The sequence below is a fragment of the Onychostoma macrolepis genome, chromosome 06 (genome assembly GCF_012432095.1).
Source record: "Onychostoma macrolepis isolate SWU-2019 chromosome 06, ASM1243209v1, whole genome shotgun sequence".
In the NCBI taxonomy this organism is placed as follows: Eukaryota; Metazoa; Chordata; class Actinopteri; order Cypriniformes; family Cyprinidae; genus Onychostoma; species Onychostoma macrolepis.
In genome coordinates this window covers 12,540,786-12,563,049 of record NC_081160.1, presented here as the reverse complement: position 1 = coordinate 12,563,049, position 22,264 = coordinate 12,540,786, and the positions used below count along the sequence as shown (strand labels likewise).

Here is a 22,264-nt window from a genome sequence, read left to right as displayed (position 1 = left end):
TATTTAAGCTTTATAACAAGCTGGCAACCAGCCCAGAGAGGACAGAATAGGGGAAATATGATCCCATTTACGAGTCCCTGTCAGAAGCCTGGCGGCAGCATTCAGTGGTAGTTGCAACCAGTTTTGAGAGTCGTTTGACAAACACCTACATACAACGAATTGCAGTAATCAAGCCTCGAAAACACAAAGGCATGGATCACCTTCTCACAGTCTTTAAAGGAAAGAAATGGTTTAACCTTCGCCACCAGTCGTAAATGAAAAAAACCCGATTTGACGACTGAGTTTATCTGTTTATCAAATTTGAGGGTATTATCAAATAATACCCCTAAATTTTGGACCACAGGTTTACAGAAAGGGGTCAACTCACCTAAATTTGACAGTTCAGGTGAATTAGGACCTCCGAACCAAACGAGTTCTGTCTTACTCTCATTAAAATTCAAGAAGATTGCTGACATCCAGGCTTTAACTTCCTTCAAACAATTCACAAGAGAGTCCAGAGCATTCACGTGATTTTTCCTCAAAGGCAAATAAATTTGCGTATCATCTGCATAAAAATGATAGGAAATCCCATACTTTCGAAAAATTGCCCCTAAAGGTAAAATGTATAGGGAAAATAAAATAGGGGCAAGAATGGATCCTTGTGGGACACCACACATCAATGGGGCAGAAGAAGAAAATGCCTGACCTGAATTGACAGAGAAACGTCTATTTGATAGGAATGATCTAAACCACTTGAGAGCGGTACCCTGAATACCTGCCGCTTCCTCAAGACGTGAAGAAAGGATCCCGTGATCAATCGTATCGAAGGCTGCAGTAAGATCTAATAGCATAAGGACCACTGAATGGCCAGAATCACTTAATAATAAAATATCATTAAGTACTTTTAAAAACGCAGACTCAGTACTGTGGTAAGCTTTAAAGCCAGACTGGAGAGACTCTAACACAGCATTTTGATCAAAAAAACTCTGTAATTGACTAAGAACAATTTTCTCTAAAACCTTAGATAAAAACGGGAGTTTTGAGATCGGTCTAAAATTGGACAGAACAGAACGATCCAAATTTTGCTTTTTAAGAAGTGGTTGCACCACAGCATGTTTCAGTGACAACAACATCAAACCAGCGTGGAGGCTACCATTAATAATAGACAAAGTGCTCGGGCCAATAATATCAAAAACCTTTTTAAACAGCCATGATGGAATACTATCCAGGGGACAGTTGGTGGGTTTCATCCGGCCTACAATCTCAGTCAGTGTCACCAAAGATACCGGCTCAAAATGGGTAAAAGTAGCAGAGCATGGAGTAGAAACGAAAGGTTCCAAATCACAATTAACAATCTCAGATCTGATTGTCATAATCTTATTTACAAAAAAATTTAAGAAATCTTCACACGACAAAGACTCATCAACTCTCTCACTTGGATTGATCACAGAATTTATAGTGCTGAAAAGAACTCTAGGATTATGATAGTTATTGGCAATTAACTCTGAAAGGTATTTCTTTTTAGCTTCTTTAACAAAACTTTGATAAGTGGAAAGAGATTCCCGAAAAATATCGTAAGACACCTGGAGTTTATCCCTCTTCCACTTGCGCTCTGCTTTTCTACAAGCTTGTCTGAGAGCCCGAGTGGCCTCATTAAGCCAGGGCTCAGTTTTCAACTTGGCAGATTTAACTGTTAAAGGAGCAACGAAATTTAAAATAGAAGAGCAAGAAGAGTTAAACTCATTTAATAACATCTCCACATCCATATGGGAGGGGGGATTCTCCAAGGTGGTCGTACGAGGAGCTCGAATAAACAGACTTTCAAAGTGTTCAACAGCTGTAGAGTCTAATTTCCGAACAAAACGAGTAGAAACAGCAGACCACTTGTCTCATGACTGAAAGACATCTCAAAAGTGACAGGTTTATGATCTGAAAAGGCCACATCCTCTAGTACAATATTACAAATTGACAAACCATAAGATAATACAAGATCTAAGGTATATCCACGGTCATGTGTAGGCCCCTGAGCATGTTGCAGTAGATTAAAAGAATCCACAAGATTTAAAAAATCTTTCGCGAAGGTATCAGATGGCCAGTCTACATGAATGTTAAAATCACCCAAAATTAATACCCTGTCATACATGGGTAAAAGTCCACTCACAAAGACAGCGAATTGTTGAAAAAAGTCCTTATTCAGTTTGGGAGGCCGATAAATTAGTGCACATACTACAGGACCAGAGTGTGTCATTATTTGAAACAACTGCAGTTCAAAGCTGGAAAAAACTTCAGCGTGCAAAATCCTGCAGTTAAAACAGTTCTTATATATAGATGCAAGACCTCCTCCACGTCCCGACAGTCTAGGAATGTTAAAATAATTACGGTTCGATGGGACAAGTTTGGTAAAAGGACTAAGATCTCCTATGGTAGCCCAAGTTTCAGTCATGAATAAAAAGTCCAAGTCACAATGCACAATGAGCGATTTATTCAAAAAGGATCTAGTGTTAATCAAGGTTAGCCTTTTCACCATATAATCATCATTTACCAGTGAAGCACGACATAGATGGCTGAGATTGTGCAAATTCACACCACGTCTCCAAAAACGTGGAGTCCGATGCCGTAGACCCTCGACACCGAAGCCCGGAACAACAGGCGTAACGCATTGAAATCGAAGTGCGAAAGAGCAGCGGGAGATACCTCTGTGGTCGTCCGGCTGTAAATCCGTAGGTAGGCAGCGAAGATAGACCAACTCGGGTGACACCAAGCGCGATCTCACCCCAACCCGCACTCCACCTTGCCTTCTGCGACGCCTCCTCCGGCGCAGGGCACACAACAGGTGAGCCGAACATAGCAACGAGCCAGGATGATGATTAACACCTAGCTCGTTAAGCTCAATATTTAGCCAATCTTCCATATGATTTTTAATGTCCAAAAGCGTTTGGCGGTCATAGACCAACGGAGCCTCAGTGTTGAGTCTGATACTGATGCAAACATAGATAACAGCAATGTACAGACGGAGAGCAGACGGCTTGCCGCACACACTGGCGTAATCTTGATAGACGTATCTTATTGGCACCCAAGTATTGTGATAGTATCGAATCGGGAGGTAGGTGTATTGTCCCATCCCTAGTAAATACATCTAAATGCCACTTCAGATGCAGATTCCAGAAATGTTTTCCTATGTTGGAATCAGGGGCGTAGTATGCAGGTGCATATGGGCCCGGGCATACTGGGGGCCCGCCGAGCCAAGGGGGAACTTTTAAATGCAACGAGGGAACAAACAGAGCCCTGCATGGGCCCAATAAAAATATCTGCATGTAATTACATCTGTAATTACATTTATAGTTACACTGTTGACCCATTCCTTACACCTTAATCCACCCTTAAACCTACCCATACCACCAAACCTGTCCCTAACCTTACCTGTATCCCACCTAGAATAGCAGCAAAAGTGTTTTGCAATACAATATGAACACAATTAGTACATTGTAGACATGGGACGATAACCAGTTTCAAGATATGCAAGTTTGGAAAATTCACGGTTTCAAAACCACAAAAAATTTCTGTTATACCGTTCCTGCGGTATGCGCAGTTTTTTACGTGTCGTCAAAGACGGGAAGTGCAGGACTGCCTTAGTTGTGAGCAGTGAAGAGCGTAACGAGTCACACGGCCCCTCCCCCTCCGGTTGGTGCGAGCAGTAGTCAGTGAGAGTAACCTGTGTGTAGGATGAAGGCCGAAGGAGGTGAATCCCCGGAACTTTTTCCCCCGTCGAAAAAGACGAAGTCTGCTGCATGGTAATTTTTCGGGTAACGTACACAACGATGTTCCATACAGATGACGTTTTGGCGCCGATCGCTAAATAAATACTTCCAGGTCGTATACAAACGATATATCTGTGTCGTCTTCATTTCTCCCTTGATCAAGACAGAGACCCATTCGCTGGTTGTTTCAGTGTTGAAATAAATACTATTTGGCTTGTTACCGAGGCAGATAACATGGCTAATTAACTAGCTAACGTCAACTAGTTTCGTCCCTCACGTTACTTCACAGAGCGGGGAATATCAGACTGAAGTACTACGTTTCTGCGATTTAGTACAATAATTAAATGTAGCTGGTATCACGTCTATAATTTTAAGCCTCCTGCCATTGTTTACATCTGTTCAAAATCACGTCATTTAAAAAACAAACAAACTGCTGGCTCTCAGGTGTCTTTGCCACTGTTTGAGTGTTATACGGAGAGAGACCGTGTGTGTGTGTGACAGTCGCGCACTCTCCTTATGTGTATGTGCACACATCTTTGTGCCTCACCGCTCATAACTTGGACTGAATGACTGCATGAGGTTTATTGACTGCATTTTTATTTTATTTTTTTTACAGAAATTATGTTTTGATGTATGTTTTTGATTATTGAGCTGTAGGTTTAGGTTAAGTGACTGCATTTTTCTTTTCTTTTTTTCCTTTTAGAAGAATTTTTATTAATTTTTTTACAGAAAATAATTTATTTATGTTCTGATTATTGTTGAGCTGCAGGTTTAGGCTCACTTAAGTGACTGCACTTAATTTAATTAACAAGAATTCAATTACTTATTTTAATTATTTAGCCTGACATGTTTACTGTTCCAAATTGTTCTATATGTTTCTTAAAAATAAAATATATTGTGTTCAGTGGAAAATCGCAATACCGTGAAACCGTGATATTTTTAAATAAGGTTATCATACCGTCAGAATCTCATACCGGCCCATGCCTAGTACATTGTACTCATTTTTTGATGCAAGTACATAGTAGTTAAGGCCACCTAATATAAAGTGGGACCAATAATTCAAATATCTCCTTACTATTATTTACTTTTTTTTTTGTTTTGTTTTTTTGGACTTTTGTGCCAAGATTGTGTTTGCATGCAGTACAAATATAGCCTACAGCGGCATTTTAGTGCCATGTTGAAAAATAACTATATAAGATTAACGTCTTAATATTTTAAGAATGAAGTCAAAATTACGATAATAAAATCATGTTATATTGCATGAAGTTAATGTGAAAATTCCACCTATACTCTGCCAAAAAAACAGTCTGTGGCATCCAACCTATCATTCTTCACATTTAACATGAAAAACAGCAATAAAATGTAGGCTTATTGACATTTTTTAAACTAAGTGAACGATGTCATGAAACATTCATGTATGTTCAGATTTTTTTCAACATGGATTCAAATATTTATTCATGTTTATTTCGTGCTGCAAATATTAAAGATGAAAATATAATTGATTCACATGCCGCTTGAACTGAGGCGAATATAGTTATCTCACTACAAATTTAAGAATGTAAAAACATTTATTGTTTCTATTATTTTATTTTAAAGTTGACAGAAGGCTGAGATTTTGTGTTTTAATATAAGTAACAAAGCACAAAGCTTATTGTGATTATTTGGTGGCTTGCGTGCTACACATAAAGAATGGACTTGAAAATGTTAAATATTATGTCCAAGCATTTATATCATAAATAAAACAGCTTGTGACGTAACGTTAATTACTTCAGAAAAATCAACGATAGCCTAAGTTAAGTTAACAGAGTTGGAGCCCATAACGTTTGGGGGGAGGGGTTATAAAAAGGAAGAAATTAGTTATAACTGAACACAATTTTGCTGCTCAAACTGTGTATAAACATTTTCAATATATTTTTGCTCCTTTTCCATTTTGCATTTTGCATTTACTTGTACTTTTACTTACTATATCTGTACTTTTACTCAAGTGTGGCTTTCAGGGACTTCATACACCACTGTCAGTCTATCTACTTTCAAAATAACAGTGAAATACTATTACAGAGACGAAAAGACTAAAGTTGTTTTCACTCATAAAAATTTCAAATCACTTTAAAGCAGAGGTGTAAAGTATTGGAGTAAATGTAACTAATTACTGTACTTGAGTATCTTTTTGGATACTTTGTAGGGTAACACTTTACAATAAGGTTGTATTAGTTAACATTAGTTAATGCATTAGTTAACATGAACTAACAGTGAACAACACATTTGTTCAGCATTACTTGTTCATGTTAACTTATTCATATACTAATGTGTTTTTTAATGCATTAGTTAAAATGAACTAACAATGAACAACTCGAATGTTCAGGATTACTTAATGTTTTGCTAATGTTTACTTGCACATTTACTAATGCATCTCTTTACATTAACAGATTAACTAGTTAATGTTGTGGTTAATGCATTAGATAAAATGAACTAAAAATTAACAACACATCTGTTCAGCATTTGCTCATGTTGACTTATTCATATACTAATGCTTCTCTTCACATTAATAACTTAATTAGTTGATGCTGATTAATACATTAGTTAACATGAACTAAAAATGAACAACGTATCTGTTCAGCATTACTTAATCTTTGCTCATGTTAACTTATTCATATACTAATGCATTAGTTCATGCATTAGTTAACATGAACTAACAATGAAGTATGCCTGTAAATAGCTTTATTTAATTATACTACATACCGCATATACACATAAGTCTGTTTAGCAGCTAACACACACAATGCATAAATCGCGATTTATGGTGGCGGGAGCATCATCTTGCCGCTCCGCCAAACACAACGGTTGACCCATTCCCCGGTTTCCTCGACGTACAAGAGCAGCTGGTGAAAACGTGGTCTGCGCACCAATCGGCGCGCGTCCACTCTGCCACGCAGGCCATCTTTTCTCACGTGGATGGGGCGGAGGCCCACGGGTACGTGCGTTCTCCCCCGTCGAGGAGACCATCACTGCGCACCTAGGCTCAGACATAAGCCTTCCCTCGAAGCCATGCAGGACCACTGCCCACCTCGCTAATAAAGCGTATGCCTCTGCAGCGCGGAAGTCGCCTCGCCATCACGCCATGGCGGTGCTGCAGGTTTTTCAGGCAAAGCTCCTTCTGCCGGCGGAGGCCGGAGTTCTCACTGCGGAGGCTGTTAAGGATCTGCGCGCGGCAACGGACTTCACGCTGATGGTGACAAAGCGAGCGGCCCAGGCCGTGGGCAAGGCCATGGGTTTTATGGTCGTCCTTCAGAGGCACCTATGGCTAACCCTGGCTGATCTCAAGGATGCTGACCGTAAGGTGCTACTGAACGCTCCTGTGACTCCCTCCGGCCTCTGGTGACGCCGTAGAGTCCATTATTGAGCACTTCGCGGAGGCTCAAAAGCACGCCAAAGCCACGAGTCATGTCATGCCGAGGTGCGCTTTCCAGCAGCAGACGGCGAGATCCAGGTCCTCATCAGGCACCTGGCTTTTCCCAACGGAGGAATAACCCCAGGCTAGCGACCGCGGCGGTGACTGCTACTGCTCCTCGCCGGGAGCCGGACGTTTGGAGGAAGGCGTGGGGTCCTGGGAGGAAGCGCCATGGCCAGAGGAGGAGCCCGCGACGTGACTCTCACCCGCCGCCGGTTGCTAAGCCGTTGTCCTGATGGTCTGAAGAGAGGAGGAGAGTGCGCGAGTGGCCCAGCTCCCAAGCCCCAAAAGTTCATGTGTTCAAATGTTTGTGTGTTGGATGTTCATTCAATAAAAATACATACATTCTCACAAAAAGAGCTCTTTCCTCCTCACACTCAGTCAACTCTGCACCGCTTGCCCCGCCTCAGAGCAGTGCAAAGCTGCCGCCCACACAGGTTATAGTCGCGCATCACTCGCAAATCACTTCACATTCAGATAGCACCGCATCACAGATGCTTTCTGAGGTTTGCCTTCGAGGGCACAGCGTACCATTTTTCGAAGTGCACGAATGCAGCACTAGTCCCTAGGGCTATGTGTCAACATACAGAAGAGCATTCTCGTCCCGAGTCAGTCTATAACATATCTGGGGGTGTGCTTCGACTCGGTCAAGATGTGAGCCCGCCTCTCTCAGGAGCGCTTGGCGGCCATTTTGTCTTGCCTGCGCCATTTCAGACTGGGCAGCTCTGTTCACTTGAAGGGGTTTTAGAGGCTGCTGGGTCTCATGGCGTCTGCTTCAGCGGTATGTCATTTGGGCTTACTACACATGCGCCCGCTGCAGTTATGGCTGCAAAAGAGTCCCTTGGACGGCATGGGCTTCAGGCCGTCTAAGCATCACGGTCTCCTGTGGCTGCATCGAAGCTCTGAGGCAGTGACGCAACTCGGATCTCTTCAGCCGGGGAGTTCCCCTGGGCTTGGTAACATCATGTATCGTGGTCATGACGGATGCTTCAACTCACAGCTGGGGAGCAGTGTGCGAGGGCATGCCGGCTTCGGGGCTGTGGTCAGAACCTCAGAGCTGGTGGCACATAAACTGATTGGAGCTGGAAGCAGTGTTCTTAGCTCTAAAGGATTTTCGGCCGCAGCTGGAAGAGCAGCATGTAATGATTCGCACCGACAACATGTCTGTGGGCTCGTACATAAATCACCAAGGAGGCGTACGATCCAAGGCTCTATACAAGCAGGCAGCGAATCTCCTGCTATGGGCGGACCATCACTTTCTCTCCATCAGAGAAGCGCACATCCCCGGTCTCCTGAACCGCGGGGCAGACATGCTTTCGAGGAAGGAGATTCCCCAAGGAGAGTGGAGGTTGCACCCAGAGTCGGTTCGATTTGGACTCACTATGGGAGAGCGGAGGTGGATCTGTTCGCCACAAGTGAGAATGCGCACTGCCCGCTGTTCTTCTCCCTGTCTCACTCCCCGCTGAAAGGGGATGCTCTGACATCACACTGGCCAGCAACCAGGCTGTATGCGTTTCCTCCGATCAAGATATTGCCACTGGTGTTATGCAAGATCAGGGAGGAGGGGGTTTCAGTGATACTCATCACCCCGAACTGGCCGAACCAGCCTTGGTTTCCAAACCTGACAGAGCTGCTGGTGGCACGGCCCTGGCCGATCCCCATCAGGAAGGATCTGCTATCTCAGGTGACCGGCTCGGTCTGGCACCCGAAACCTGAATTGTGGAGCCTTCATGTGTGGCTGCTTCGGGGATATCAGAGGAGCTGAGTGCCCTGCATTCTCGTGTGCTTGACACGCTCTCGGAGGAGCGGGCACCCTCTACGAGGCATTTGTATGTTCTGAAATGGGAAGTGTTTGTGAAATGGTGCAGTGATGTTCATATGTTCATGCTACTTGCTCTGTTAATTGTTTATTTGGATCGCCATTAGCTTCCAGAGAGTGGTTGCTAGTCTTCCTGGGGTCCTCAACTCAATCCAAAACAGACAATCGTACAAATAGATAAAAAAAAAAAAAAAAAAAAATTTACTTATCACATCACAAACTGTACATCTCAGCAGAAGCAGCACTTAAAAATATACATCTACATATTTATAAGCGTGTCTTCACATTTTCTTCGAAATATATATGTACAGTTACTCTTTCTTATATTTATGGGTACCATATTCCAAGCAACAGAACCTCGATAAAGTACATTCTTTTTCATCAAATTTGTTTATGGACACGGTAAAAAAAGTTGATCCCTACTCACTTGACGTGTTTTATAAACATGTCTAAGTCCCACATAAACAAGCTTTTCAAAGAAAAAACAAGGAGTATGATACTTGAATACCTTATAAAAATATACCAACAAATGTAATTTAACCTTCACCGGCAGCCACGATAACTTTCTATGCATATCACTTACATTGGCCCAAAACTGATAATGAAGCACTAACCTGGCTGCTCTGTTATGAACCATCTGAAGTTTTTTTAGGTGTTTCTCCGAAGCACTTGACCATACCATATGGCAGTACTGTACCACATCTTTTAAAAGTGAAGATGGGATAAATGCAGAACATTTCCTGGCCACCGCTATACCTTTTCCCATAGTACTTACTATATTATCTATATGTTTGGACCAGGACAACGTATTGTCAAGCATCACACCCAGCAACTTAACATATGTTACTTGTTCTATTGGCACCTTATTAATAAATAAATTCAAATCAGCAGCTTTAGTCATACTATTTTTGTTACTAAAAACAATACATTTGTTTTTTTCTAAATTTAAAATCAATTTATTAATTCGAACCCACTTAGTAATTGTTAACAACTCATCACTTAAATTTTCCTAAAGTTCAGTTAATGTATGTGCCGCGGAAAACATTGTAGAATCATCGGCATAAATAACTATATTTGCCTTATCAACAACATATGGTAAATCATTTATAAAAATGGAAAACAATAATGGACCTAAACAACTACCCTGTGGTACACCACAGTAGATATTTTTAGCCTCCGAGAAAGATCCATTATAAAACACTCTCTGTTTTCTATTAGAAAGATAACTTCCAATCCAATCAAGAGCTGTGAGTGAAAAACCATAACATTTTAGTTTAGCAACAAGAATGTCATGATCAATAACATCAAAAGCTGCTGTATAGTCTAATAAGACAGCACCGACCAATTTCTTATCATCTAGGGTTGCTAACCATTCGTCTGTCATGTGTATAAGAGCAGTACTTGTGGAGTGTCCCGGTCTGTAACTGTCACGAATCCGGTCTGCACTCCCATTCATTCACCACTAGAGGTCACCCACTCACCACATGGACTCTCACAGCACACAGCACACTGGACTCAATTTCCCATCATCCATTGCACTATTGAGCACACAGCTGTAGGCACTAATCACACGCACACCTGATCCCACGCACACACTGATCACACACCTTATTTTAACCCTGGACTTTCTCTACCACACTGCCGAGTATTGTTTGCGGTTACCCCTTGTTTATGTCTTAGTCTTGCCTGTTCTCCCGTGTTTGTTGCTAGCCTGTGTTCCCTGGATTAACCCTTGCCTTGCCGATTGGATATTGTTTGCACCCCTACTGGACTCTCGCCCGTTTGACCTGGATTATCTCTCTGCCTAGCCCCTCTGGATACTGTTTGCCGACCGTCGACCTTCGCTTGTCTTAGGATTGCTCTTTGTCTTGTCCCTGCCATACCTGTTTGCCATTGTTTGACCCTGCCTGTACGACCACGTCTCTGCCTAATAAAAAGCTTGCAGATGGATCCGCACGTCTCATGTCTCGTCAGCTCCGTTACAGTAACCATGTTGTGCATTAGTAAATAATCCATTGATTCTAAAATACTGTAAAATTTGTTTAAAAATAATTTTCTCCAAAAGCTTGCTCAAAATAGGAAAAATACTAATCGGCCTACAGTTAGATCCTGAAAAGTCTGTTTTTCCCTTTTTAACCTCTTAATTGTCACCGTCCACCCTGTGGGACGCCTACGTTTACTTCACTATTTTACAATTAAATCCTAATCTAATCATGACAAACTATATATCGTTGGAAAGGTCTAAGACTCCTAAATAGGTATTTTACCACATTTTTTGTAAAAAAATTATGTAGGAAAAGTAATAGATTAATTTATGACAAGAGTGCACCTGAAAAATCTACATCATAACAGGAGTTCTGACCTTTGTCACAGAAAGTCTTCTTTTTTGCCTTTTTCTCTATCACGCTTTAAAAATCATAAGAAATTATATATCAGTTGAAAACTTAAAATCTCAAAATTCATCCTTTGAAACCCATTTTAAAATCAGACATTGCATTACCATGGAAATGGTACATCAAAATCACATTGGAAAATGTTTTCATTCATGAATTATAAAAAAATAAGTTTGGATAGTGCACTATCATGTCTGTGTTCAAAACTGTGAGTAACAGTTAAGGGGTTAAGTAATGGTATAATTTTAGATTCTTTCCATAGAGTCGGATATACACCACTAAGCAAACATCTATTAAATATATGACAGATTGGTTGAGCAAGCTGATTAGCTACTGTTTTTAGCAATTTGCCATCTAGATGGTCAACTCCAATAATATATATATATATGTATGTGCTGTCAATCGATTAAAAAATTTAATCGCGTTAATCACAGTCATGGACTGTGATTAATCATGACTAATCGCAAATTTAAAATACTGGTATTTACCTGTAAATGTGTTGAAAAAGAAATGCATGGCAAACTAGTTTAAGGAAACAGAACCTTTCACACCTCCGCCAGATATGAGACATAATCCTTATTATTCTTTTATCATTATTCTTTTGTTTTTATTCAGCCATAAATCAACCTTTAAACTGGCAATAAAACATTTACCAAGCCACATCGCTTCAATCCCAGTATACATTTACCCAACTATTATCAAAGGTATTTCTAAATAAATACAACAAAACATTTCTTGCGACCTTACATGAAGTATTATGATAAAATGCATCATGAAGAAGAATTGGACCTGTTCTGCAGCTGTATTAGAGCTAACATGCTTCATAAGACAATTTATAAGATTAATAGTACACTTTTTCTCGAACTCACTTCAAACCACCATCAAGTGTTTGTAATAACTTCATTTTTCGATCACATGTGGAATTTGGTCGTTTATTGTTGTTAAAATATGCTATTTATAGCCTTTTATATCGCTGCACAAATTAGCATTTCAGACGTACACATTCTCAAGAAAATCACATACAGACCATATCTATCGTAATCGTGCGTTTATTATCTTATATAATCTATAGTGGCTGTTGTCATGTTTATTTCTGCTGTGTAAAAGCCTTAACATGTGCTCTGCTGAAACTCACGTTGTTTGTGATGTTACCGCCTCTCAGTTCTTAAGTTGCCAGGGATACATTCCAAGTATAATACACATTAGTAAAAGGATCTATTTTAATTTTTATTTGTCTATATACACTTTGGGCGGCCGCGGTACATTATAAAAGTAGCCCAAAAAACCGCAACCCGCCACGGCTCTGTAATTTTTCCCGCGACTGTATTTTCAAACTAAACCACTTGTGTATCCTTACTCTGGCAACACTGGCTCGCTGTACCCTCGTCACACAAGGATAGATAACCTTCCGCGCTGCGATGATGGGAAGAAGTTGGGATCAAACAATATCATACGATTAATCTGCGTTAAAAAAATATTAATGCGTTAAAATTCTTTGATTAATCGCATGCGTTAACGCGTTAACGTTGATACCCCTAATAAATATAAATATATATATATATATATATATATATATATATATATATATATATATATATATATATAGGGTGGGACAATAAATCGATATGGCGATATATCGCGATCCTTCTCCATGCGATACGAGAATCGATATCTGGCGCCAAATATCGATATTTTAATTAATACAATAAGGTGCTCGAAATAGGTTTCCCTGTTCACAGTGTCTAAAAATGCGTGGAAATTGCGGCCGCACCATTTCCAGCTTTCCAAAAGCACTCTGACTCTAAAAAACTGCCTCGGAACAGCTATCATCGTGGACCATAGGCACCGATCACGTTATTATTGCAGAGAGCATATTCAGTTCATATTCAGCCTAACCTCTCCACTCAGATCACAGGTGGATTTCCCTCACTATATGGCGTCCAGTTTTATGTGAACAAATGATATTACAAGTGCGTGTTATGCTGTGTGAACAGCGGGCACCGACCGGCAGAAACATATATCTGCACATGGCACGGAGGACGAAACAAAACCTTGTCAGAGCCACAATGCGGCGCAGTAGTGTGCAGTGTGTGTGCTTGCCGCACGTCTACATTTGAAATAACGAACCTGAGCGATGTGAACGGCTATTTCTTCGTGTGGGTCTCCGTTTTTATGATGAGAGGAGTAGAAAGGTTGAGAAAGCATTCCAGGTAAATTTTGAAATGTACCAGGATTATATTATATCAATCTATCTATTTTTTTCCCCCTGTTTGATAAGCAGTTAAATGTTTGTTTACACACAGAGAAAAAGAAAAGTGTAAGCTTTTAATAAGTCCAAGAATAAAATGATTAATTTAGCCTACTCAACATGTTAAAATTGATTTACAGTAACTTTTTTTTGCCGTTTTCTAATAGTTTGGACTTGAATAAAGAAAGAAAACTTGCACTTAACCTTTTCACAGGCATTTTGTTTAGATATCGTGATGTATCATTATAGGATTTTCTCGAAATATATCGATTATCGCAGAATCGCTGTATCGTGATATTATCGTTACCGTGAGCCATGTATCGTGATTGTATCGTATCGTGAGGTACCCTGCAATTCCCACCCCTAATATATATATATATATTTATTTTTTATTTTTTTAGGTGTAGAAAATAAATGTGATTGCTCTCCTCACAAATCAGCTCTTTCTTGTTTGTGTTACATGTTCTCTGTGCCTTGTCTTGGACTTTGATGCCATTTCCTGTCTCCCATGGTGTTTGCAGTCAGTTTATATCTTATCTTGTTCAGCTTGTTAGCCTCCTGTATATATATCGCCCTAGTGTTTCTTTAGTTCTTTGGGAGTTGTTGAATGTAATGGTTGTCTGTTTGCTTGTCATTCTGTTCTTTGTTCCCTTTGGTTTTTGGCTTATTATTTGTTCAAGTTCTTCCATGAAATGCCTGCACATAGATCCTTGCCTCTGCCTGTTTTCCCCAGTTTCTCCAAAACGTTACAGTTTTTGACTGGAATGTCTCTTTGACTAGTGCATCTTTGAGCCTATATTTAGTATAAGTAAAATCAGATACTCTAAGACTTTTACTCAAGTTGTTTTGGAATTGGTGACTTGTAACTTGCAAGTAACTTTTACTGTAAGGTATCGGTTCTTTTACTCAAGTATGGTTTTCAGGTACTCTTTACACCTCTGCTTTAACCCTCATAAGCACCCCATTTCCTGTTTACACTACACTGTTAAAAATACATTTTTAATGATACAAATAATATCTTTTTTTTTTGTTTACTTCTCATCTATACATTAATGCTGTGTTTTGGGAGATATGAAGTACTTTTGTACCTGTTTACCACAAAAATCCTCAACTACACCATTAGCTTGCATGTGAAATATTAAATTATTATGAATAAATCTCTTAAATGATGATCTAAATTGAATTTAAATCGTTTCTGGATATTGATCTAGGTGTTAGGTATACAATTCTGCCATCTGGTGGTTAGAGAAAAACTTGTAGAAATCACAGTTTTTGAAAGAATAGTGTAATGACCATATATATCCAGCAGAGGCCCATAGAGAGCCATTCATTTTTCTGAAAGTGGTCAACTGCTCCTCTCACAACTTTTCTGATATATATTTTGTAAGTATATATTGAAACATTATAAAATACATTAAAACAGTATTTTTGCCAAAGTTTTGAATTAGTTTTGTGGTTTGATGTATTTTGAAGAGCCCGTTTTGCAATAATGCCACATAAATTTGCAGAAATGCCACACAAGTTGTCACTAAAACGTGATTGCAGGTACATATTTATTTCAATCTAAAAAGTAAAATAAAAACATCTTTTTTTTTACATAAATGTAAATAAAAACCAAAAAACAAAAAAAAAAACTAAACTAAACTAAAAAACAACAACTGCAATAAGCAGATATGAATGGTGGGTATATGTGTAAGAGAGAGTGTGTGTGTGTTCGTGTGTGTGTGCGTGTGTGTACGTATGTGAGTGAGTATGCTCGTTCCACATTGCATTTGTGCTCTAGTATCAGGCTTTAATTTTTTTGTGTGGACATTTTCAGATTTATGCAGAATTTATTGATTTTATTTGCCAAATTCTATAAAAAATGCTCTTTGTTGCAGTCACACGTGTGTGTTTTTGTGTGTGTGTGTGTGTGCGTGTAGGTGTGAGTGAGCATGTCTTTTCTACATTGCATTTGTGATCTAGTACCAGGCCTTCATTTCTGTGTGAAAATTTTCAGACTTATGCTGGATTTATTATTATTTTTTGACAAATTAAAAAAATATATATAGGTTTTTTCGCATTTCCCATTCATTTTCAATTGGGGTCATATTGACCCCAAAGACCTTATTAGTAAAAAAAAATTACATACCTTCAGAACAACCGAATCAAGCCCTTTTTTTTTATGTGAATACAGATAAAAAATGTTGAAAAGTAACAAAATCTTATTCCACTGAGATGACGGGAAACATATTTTTTAACTAAAGAAAAGTCGATTGGGGTCATACTGACCCCAAGGTGCTTAAGAGGGTTAAAGGGTCATGAAACCCCAGAACACATTTTTGGAGATGTGAACATATGTACAGACTGCATTTCAGTGAAAACACTAATAGCACTCATAAATGTTATCAATAAGTGGAAATTGTTTTTTGTTTTTTTTTTCTGAGCAATTTCGTTCTTCCGGGTTGAAAAGCAAAGTCGAGGTTACGTAACGGGATGTGACGTAGAGCCGGCCCTCGGAGTGTGTTATAGATAGGCAGCAGGAGCAGGAGAGGGCCATTTCTACGTCACTCGTTTCTGAGCGTTTTTCTGCATTTATTCATGAAAAAGAGCTTGTTCAATCCAATCACTGCGCTGTAGTATGCATACAAAAATATCTGCTGTATTATGCATAAAATAGTACTGCTTTTTCCCTCAGTGTTTGCGTTTCCCTATGGCTGTACCAATTCATGCATCCACTACTTTTCTCAGTATTATTCATAAGAATGAACTCTTATGATCCAATCACTGAGCTGTATTATGCATGAGGTTATCTTACAGCGAAGAATTTAAATCTGATGAGCTTCTGCGCTGTCAGTTCATCTCTGTATACATGTCTTCAAATGAAATATGCGCTAATAAGGGCGCTGATACAGTGGTACATCTGATCATGAACGCGATGACACAATGGATTATTGTGATACACAGCAAACAATGATATATAGACCGAAAATTCAAAGAAGAGTAAACAATAAGTGACTGCCTTTATTCTTTCTGTTTTAAAGATATTTTAATATTAATTTGTCTCTATAATAAGTGTGCTGTAGGTCTGTGTTTTATTGGTTGTTTTCTCCCCTCTTCCCATCCTCTACACTCCCACTTTTCCACAGTTTTACACGCCCATTTCCGGAGTCTTTTTCAGAGCTAAGGTGTGAATGACCAGTGCTGAAACAGAGGGGTTTCATGACACTTTAAATCTCTTTAACCGATATCACAACCTTTTAATATTATTTGTCTGTTATTACGCATGTGCGCCATTATTCAGCTTAAATGTGTAAAAAACACACTTAGATATAATGAAACCTTCATTTGTACTAAACAGATGTTTACTGGGAACAGGACCTGTTTCTGAAAAGAAATACTTGTCTTTCTTTGAAGGCAGTAAAATATCTAAAAAAAAATAAAGTTAATTAAATGTAAATCGAATTAGCTGAGGACAAATGAAAAACATACTATCTGCACTTTCTTTGTTGGCCATAAAGTCTAAAGTGGTTAACGGTTTGGATTGGATCAGGATGTCAATAACCAGTTTGCATTGCATTGTCCAAATCTAAAAAGAACCATACACAGGCTGAATTTAGTGGGCATTTGGTTATGTTTGGATTGGATCTTGGCATGTTTTTAGTCAATTTGCTATTGTCCAGATTAATTTGTTTAGTTCATTATAAAAAGGTTATCTATATTTTGTTCAAATCTATATCTTATCTTGAATCAGACGGTTATTACATTATAGGTTCATTCCGTGTCAAATAAACCAAGTTTCAGAAAATTCCCCAGCTCAAATTTTTGATTTTGCTAATATTTTTTTCTGAAGAAAGACAAGCATGCATAGTGATGAAAGCCAAAATATTAAATGTCAAAAATGGGGAAAGAGCAATTTTCAAGTTTTTTCTCCAAAGTTTCCAGGCCTGTAACTCAAAAAGTATTAAAGATATCTTAATGCCCTTTTAGATTTTGGGTCTTAAACATTTCTTTTGACGTCTTCATTTTTAAGGCCCTATATGGTTTGGTTCCAGAGATATTGGGATTTCAATATGGCTCCTGGGGTAAACCGTTAAATTGTACACATTTTCAGTGGTCAAAAACCAAATGTGGGTCAATTTGCAAAAATATGATACTACTTATCTTTACCTATCTAAAGAGGACTGTCTGAAGAACAAATAATGTTGAAACTAGAGATGTATCTAGTTTCAGCTGATACTTATTAGGTAACAAGGTAACAACATGCTATACATGTACGTGTATATATAGCATGTTACTAAACACTAAACATGTTTATCTTTCTTCAGAAATGTTTTTAGCAAAATCAAATATTTGAGCCGGGGACCTCTGGTTGAGTTGACACGGAATGATCCTATAGCTGTATCATTTCGCTAGTTCAAGAATTTGTAATATTTTGCTGCATACATGTTCAGTTCTTACAACAGATGTATAACAGTCGGTTTCACAAGTTATACACAATATAAAATAGTACTCTATAAAAGGTTGTAACCTGAATTTAATTAAGTTAACGTAAATGTTACATAAAGTGCATTTTTTTGTTAGGTTTGTGGCATGGCACTCTAGTTGTCAGTGCGCATTTCACCCTTGTTCATGCTGCCATACCTTCCTCCACCACTGCAGTCTTTGATGAGCCCAGTAGTCCATCCACTGTGAAGAAGTCCGAGGAGAACAGAACCAAACTAAAGATGACTCGGTTACCTCAAATGAGCTAATGGAGATTAATGAAAAGGTTACATTTCAGTCATATGAGAGGCAAAGCAATTGGATAATTACTAATTTACATTATTTCATCTTGGACATTAGATTGGGTCCTGTAAAAAGTCACACATTAATATAACACAACTGATAAAACAAAAGACTCACCATCCAGACGAATGTCTGTGCTGACTATCAGAATGATGGCACAGACCTATCTCTGACAATCCAAAAGGCAATGTCCTATTCACAAGCTCCAAAGCCTGAATATACTGCTGCAAAGCACCTTGAGGGCCAAATGAATAAATCTCAGATTTTTTTATTTTTTTTTAGTATGGTGTGGTATGGTATGCGTACTGTAACTATAAACACAAGAATAGTGGAGAACACAGTTGCCAAGTCCGCGTATTATACGCGACTTTGGGCTTCTTTTTTTGTAAAGTTGCGGGAAAAAATCCCTGGTCGCGGGTTGCGGTTTTTTGGGCTTATTTTAAAAAATATGGTCGCTTGTTAGGGAAATCTGACAAGCAACTTCGTTTTCTTTATTTATGTTCGCCTGTATTCTCCAATGCATTGATTGACACTCTGTCTGCTCACAGTTAATAGCCAACAATAATATAAGTGCTGTAGCGTAATTTGCCATATGTTCCGTCCCTCATTGGAGAAAAATCACATTCAAAAAGAAGGCGCGTGACGCTGTGATGTAGAGTGGGATGACTTTCTTTTAGCCTAATTTTTAGTAAGTTTTGTTTTGTAATGTATTAATTATCACGGGCTGTAATAAAAAACAAGTAGTCATATCCTAATACTGAGTAAATACATTTGGTTCGAATAGCCTGGTATAGCAAGATGTATTAAAATTTATTTTATTTTTATTTTACATTTAAACCACATTATTAGATTACCTTTTGACTTCACGAATACACATAAATGACAGCTTAATGATTTTTATCTTTTTTATAATATTTTTAAATATTATTATATAATATTTTCTTTTTTAATATAATATATATTATAATTGAATATATAATTGAATATAATATTTTTTCTATAATATTTATTATTCTATTTATTCTATTCTATTCTATCTATTTATGTGGCATTTTGTTTTTTTATGTCATTTATTTGATAGTTATGTATACATTATTTTATTTTAAATGGAAGAAAAACCTGTTTTTGACCTCAAAATACAGCACTTTCCTTCTGTACATGGCTGTGGGGACGAGCAGTTTTGTGGTGCTTGGAATTCTTTATAATTAATTAAAAACAAATATTGCCACATTGATGCCTCAAGTAGGTGTAATTGTTCAAATAACACATTGTTTCATTTTAAAATATATTTAAAAAAAAATTGTAACCAAGTGTTTTTCAAGTGTAATATTTCTGTAAAGGCTAGGGACAGAAAAATTGACATTTCCATAGAATGACCACTATATATATTTTATGCTATAAATATGTGGCTATGTTACAGCTCCCCTTTGAAGCTCTTGTGCTTTTCTCCTTTTCCATCTCTCCAATCCTATTCTGCTCACAGGTGACTGGAGACGAGTTTTGTTCCCACTTTTGTTGCAGTTTGTTAATTTTTGTAAAATAGCTTTGTTTTTGCTTTTCAGATAAAAGAGTGGTTTCAGTATAATATGTTGCAGGCTCATTTATTGGTAATAAATAATTGATAATAAATAATATTGATGATAATAAATCATCAAAAAAATATTGGGCTTGTTTTGGGCTTGTTTTTGAAGCTGCGGTTGCTTATTTGTCTCGCGGGAGTTGGCAACTGTGGTGGAGAATGGTCAGCACTCACCCTTCAGGAGACTCGTCCGAATAGACACACTGTCTTTCATGAGTGTTTGAATCTTTTGAGATGCTTCTTTTTCAGTTAAACTTTCTTGGTTGAGGATTTCTTGAAGAGTCTCTACATTAACAATCCTGACAGATTCCTCACACATTCTACTTTGCACTGAAGTAGTGATCCCAAACACATATGCTCTTGAACGTATTGCTGAGGTCCACTGTTCAATAATGTTTTTCTTCAGTCCTGTTCCTAAAGGTCCATATGTACAGGTTCTAGTGTGGAAAGCTTCAGGAGAAATGTAATAACGGTCAGCGCAAAGTTGCATCAGAAGGCTAGTTGTATCACAGCTGTCATCACGAGTATTGTACTTAGATATATTCCGCTGATACCGAGGGAGCTTTTCGCCAAAAGCTGGAGACGCCTTCTGATGTAGTAAAGGAACATTTTCCTGAAGAGTTCAATCGCTAGCAGTTGGCAGGTATACATGAAAAGAGAGCAACATCATATATTCTCCAAATTAACGTCGCATAAGATGAGCGGTATTGTTTTCACGCAATTTAGACCGTAGAAACTGTTATGCCAATTCAACGAGCGTGTTAAAATTCTTCTTCTTCTACGGCCGTTGGCATCTAGCTTACTGGTGCACTATTGCCACCCATTCTTCTTTTAAAATGTGTGCTAGGCTAGAGCAAGCGGCAACCTCCTGCTCCTTCTCTTGAAACCAACACGGAAGTGACTAAAACTGCAATTCATCGACAGGCCGCTAGAGACTGGCTCCAAAAAGGAGTCAGTCCCATAGACTTCCCATGTTAAAATGCCCAACTTTACAGCAGAAAAAATATATATATTTACAGCCTGGTACAAAAATTGGTTTTGGTCTATATAGCTAATTTTGCCCTTTGTGATAACTGTGAGGGGGGTGATTTTTTATTTTATTTTTTATAACTCATCGGTTTAAATCATATTAAGCCTTAAAGTTCTGCATAATTAAGGGCGTGGCCACTTGAGTGAAAGGTGGACTGCCGCTCTGCTCCAGAGTGTGAAACTCGCTAGAGTGTGAAACTTAGAAAAATGGTTTTAAAATTTTTATTTGTACAGAAAAAAAATAATTATAGGTAGGACACATCTGGCAATTAGATGTTTTAATGAAAATGATCTCAAACTTGATTTTTTTCCGCTATATTTTTTATTCCGCTATATTTCTGCTTTTGCACTGTCTGCAGTGAGATGTCACGCCAAGGCAAAAGGCAGAAACTTCCACATTATATAGGGTGCTGATCACCATTTACAGAATAACATCTGTATAAAATCTAGTGATCATTGGCTAGACTATAACATCTATGGACTTTATCGATTTACAAGAAAAGGAAGGAAACGGGTTTAATAGCGAACATTGATTTTATATGATTACTCTATCACACGGCATTTGAGTCCTCACGTACAGAAGTGTGCAGCCCCAGACTGACAGCTGGCACTGAGTGAATAATCTCCATTATAAAAAAAAAAATTATAATAAAATAAATAAATAAACAAACAAACACTTTACAGATTATTTGGGAGTGTGTTAGGAGTAGGGAGGACAGGAAACTGGCATTTCCTGACTTCTCTCTGTCTGGGAATGTCCTTACAGTCAGGCTAAATAGGGCATTATATAACTGATGACCTGTCTGATGATAAGGATATGTATAGACAGTGTTGTACACTGTATGCCCAGGCCAATATGTTGATTCGCAAATTTGGTATGTGCTCAGAATCTGTGAAGACAACACTTTTTAAAGCATACTGTACCCCTATATACTGCCCATTTATGGCGGCATTATAGAAAGCACAGCATGCAAAGACTTAATGTAGCTTATAATGATGGTATGCGATTGCTGCTTAAGGTGCGACGATGGAGCAGTGCTAGCCAAATGTTTGTTAGTGCTGGTGTGCCTATATACCTGCACTGCTGTGATGCGTAATCTCATGTACAGATGTACTGTATGTGTAGATTATCAGAATCTGTAAATAGTATCCCAGCTAACATAAGACCAGCAGGCCATTGGCGGCCCTCTGGTGGCAAAGTCGGCTGCCCACCAGCGGACGCCGCCCGTGGTTCACCGGCGTTT

The 22,264-nt window shown here is 38.6% G+C and overlaps 1 protein-coding gene across 2 annotated transcripts in view; it reads right to left on the bottom strand.

The window, feature by feature from the left end:
* Positions 1 to 20,893, bottom strand: part of polg2 (polymerase (DNA directed), gamma 2, accessory subunit) — a 43,227-nt gene extending 22,334 nt beyond the window's left edge. For both annotated transcript variants that reach the window (XM_058777979.1, XM_058777980.1), the window contains exons 1-3: positions 20,166 to 20,893; positions 18,530 to 18,647; positions 18,269 to 18,374 (exon numbers count right to left, since the gene is read on the bottom strand). In XM_058777979.1, coding sequence (XP_058633962.1) covers positions 18,269 to 18,374; positions 18,530 to 18,647; positions 20,166 to 20,481 — 540 coding nt within the window. In that variant the 5' untranslated portion in view covers positions 20,482 to 20,893. The remainder of the gene's footprint in view (positions 1 to 18,268; positions 18,375 to 18,529; positions 18,648 to 20,165) is intronic.
* Between the last annotated feature and the right edge of the window lie 1,371 nt (positions 20,894 to 22,264).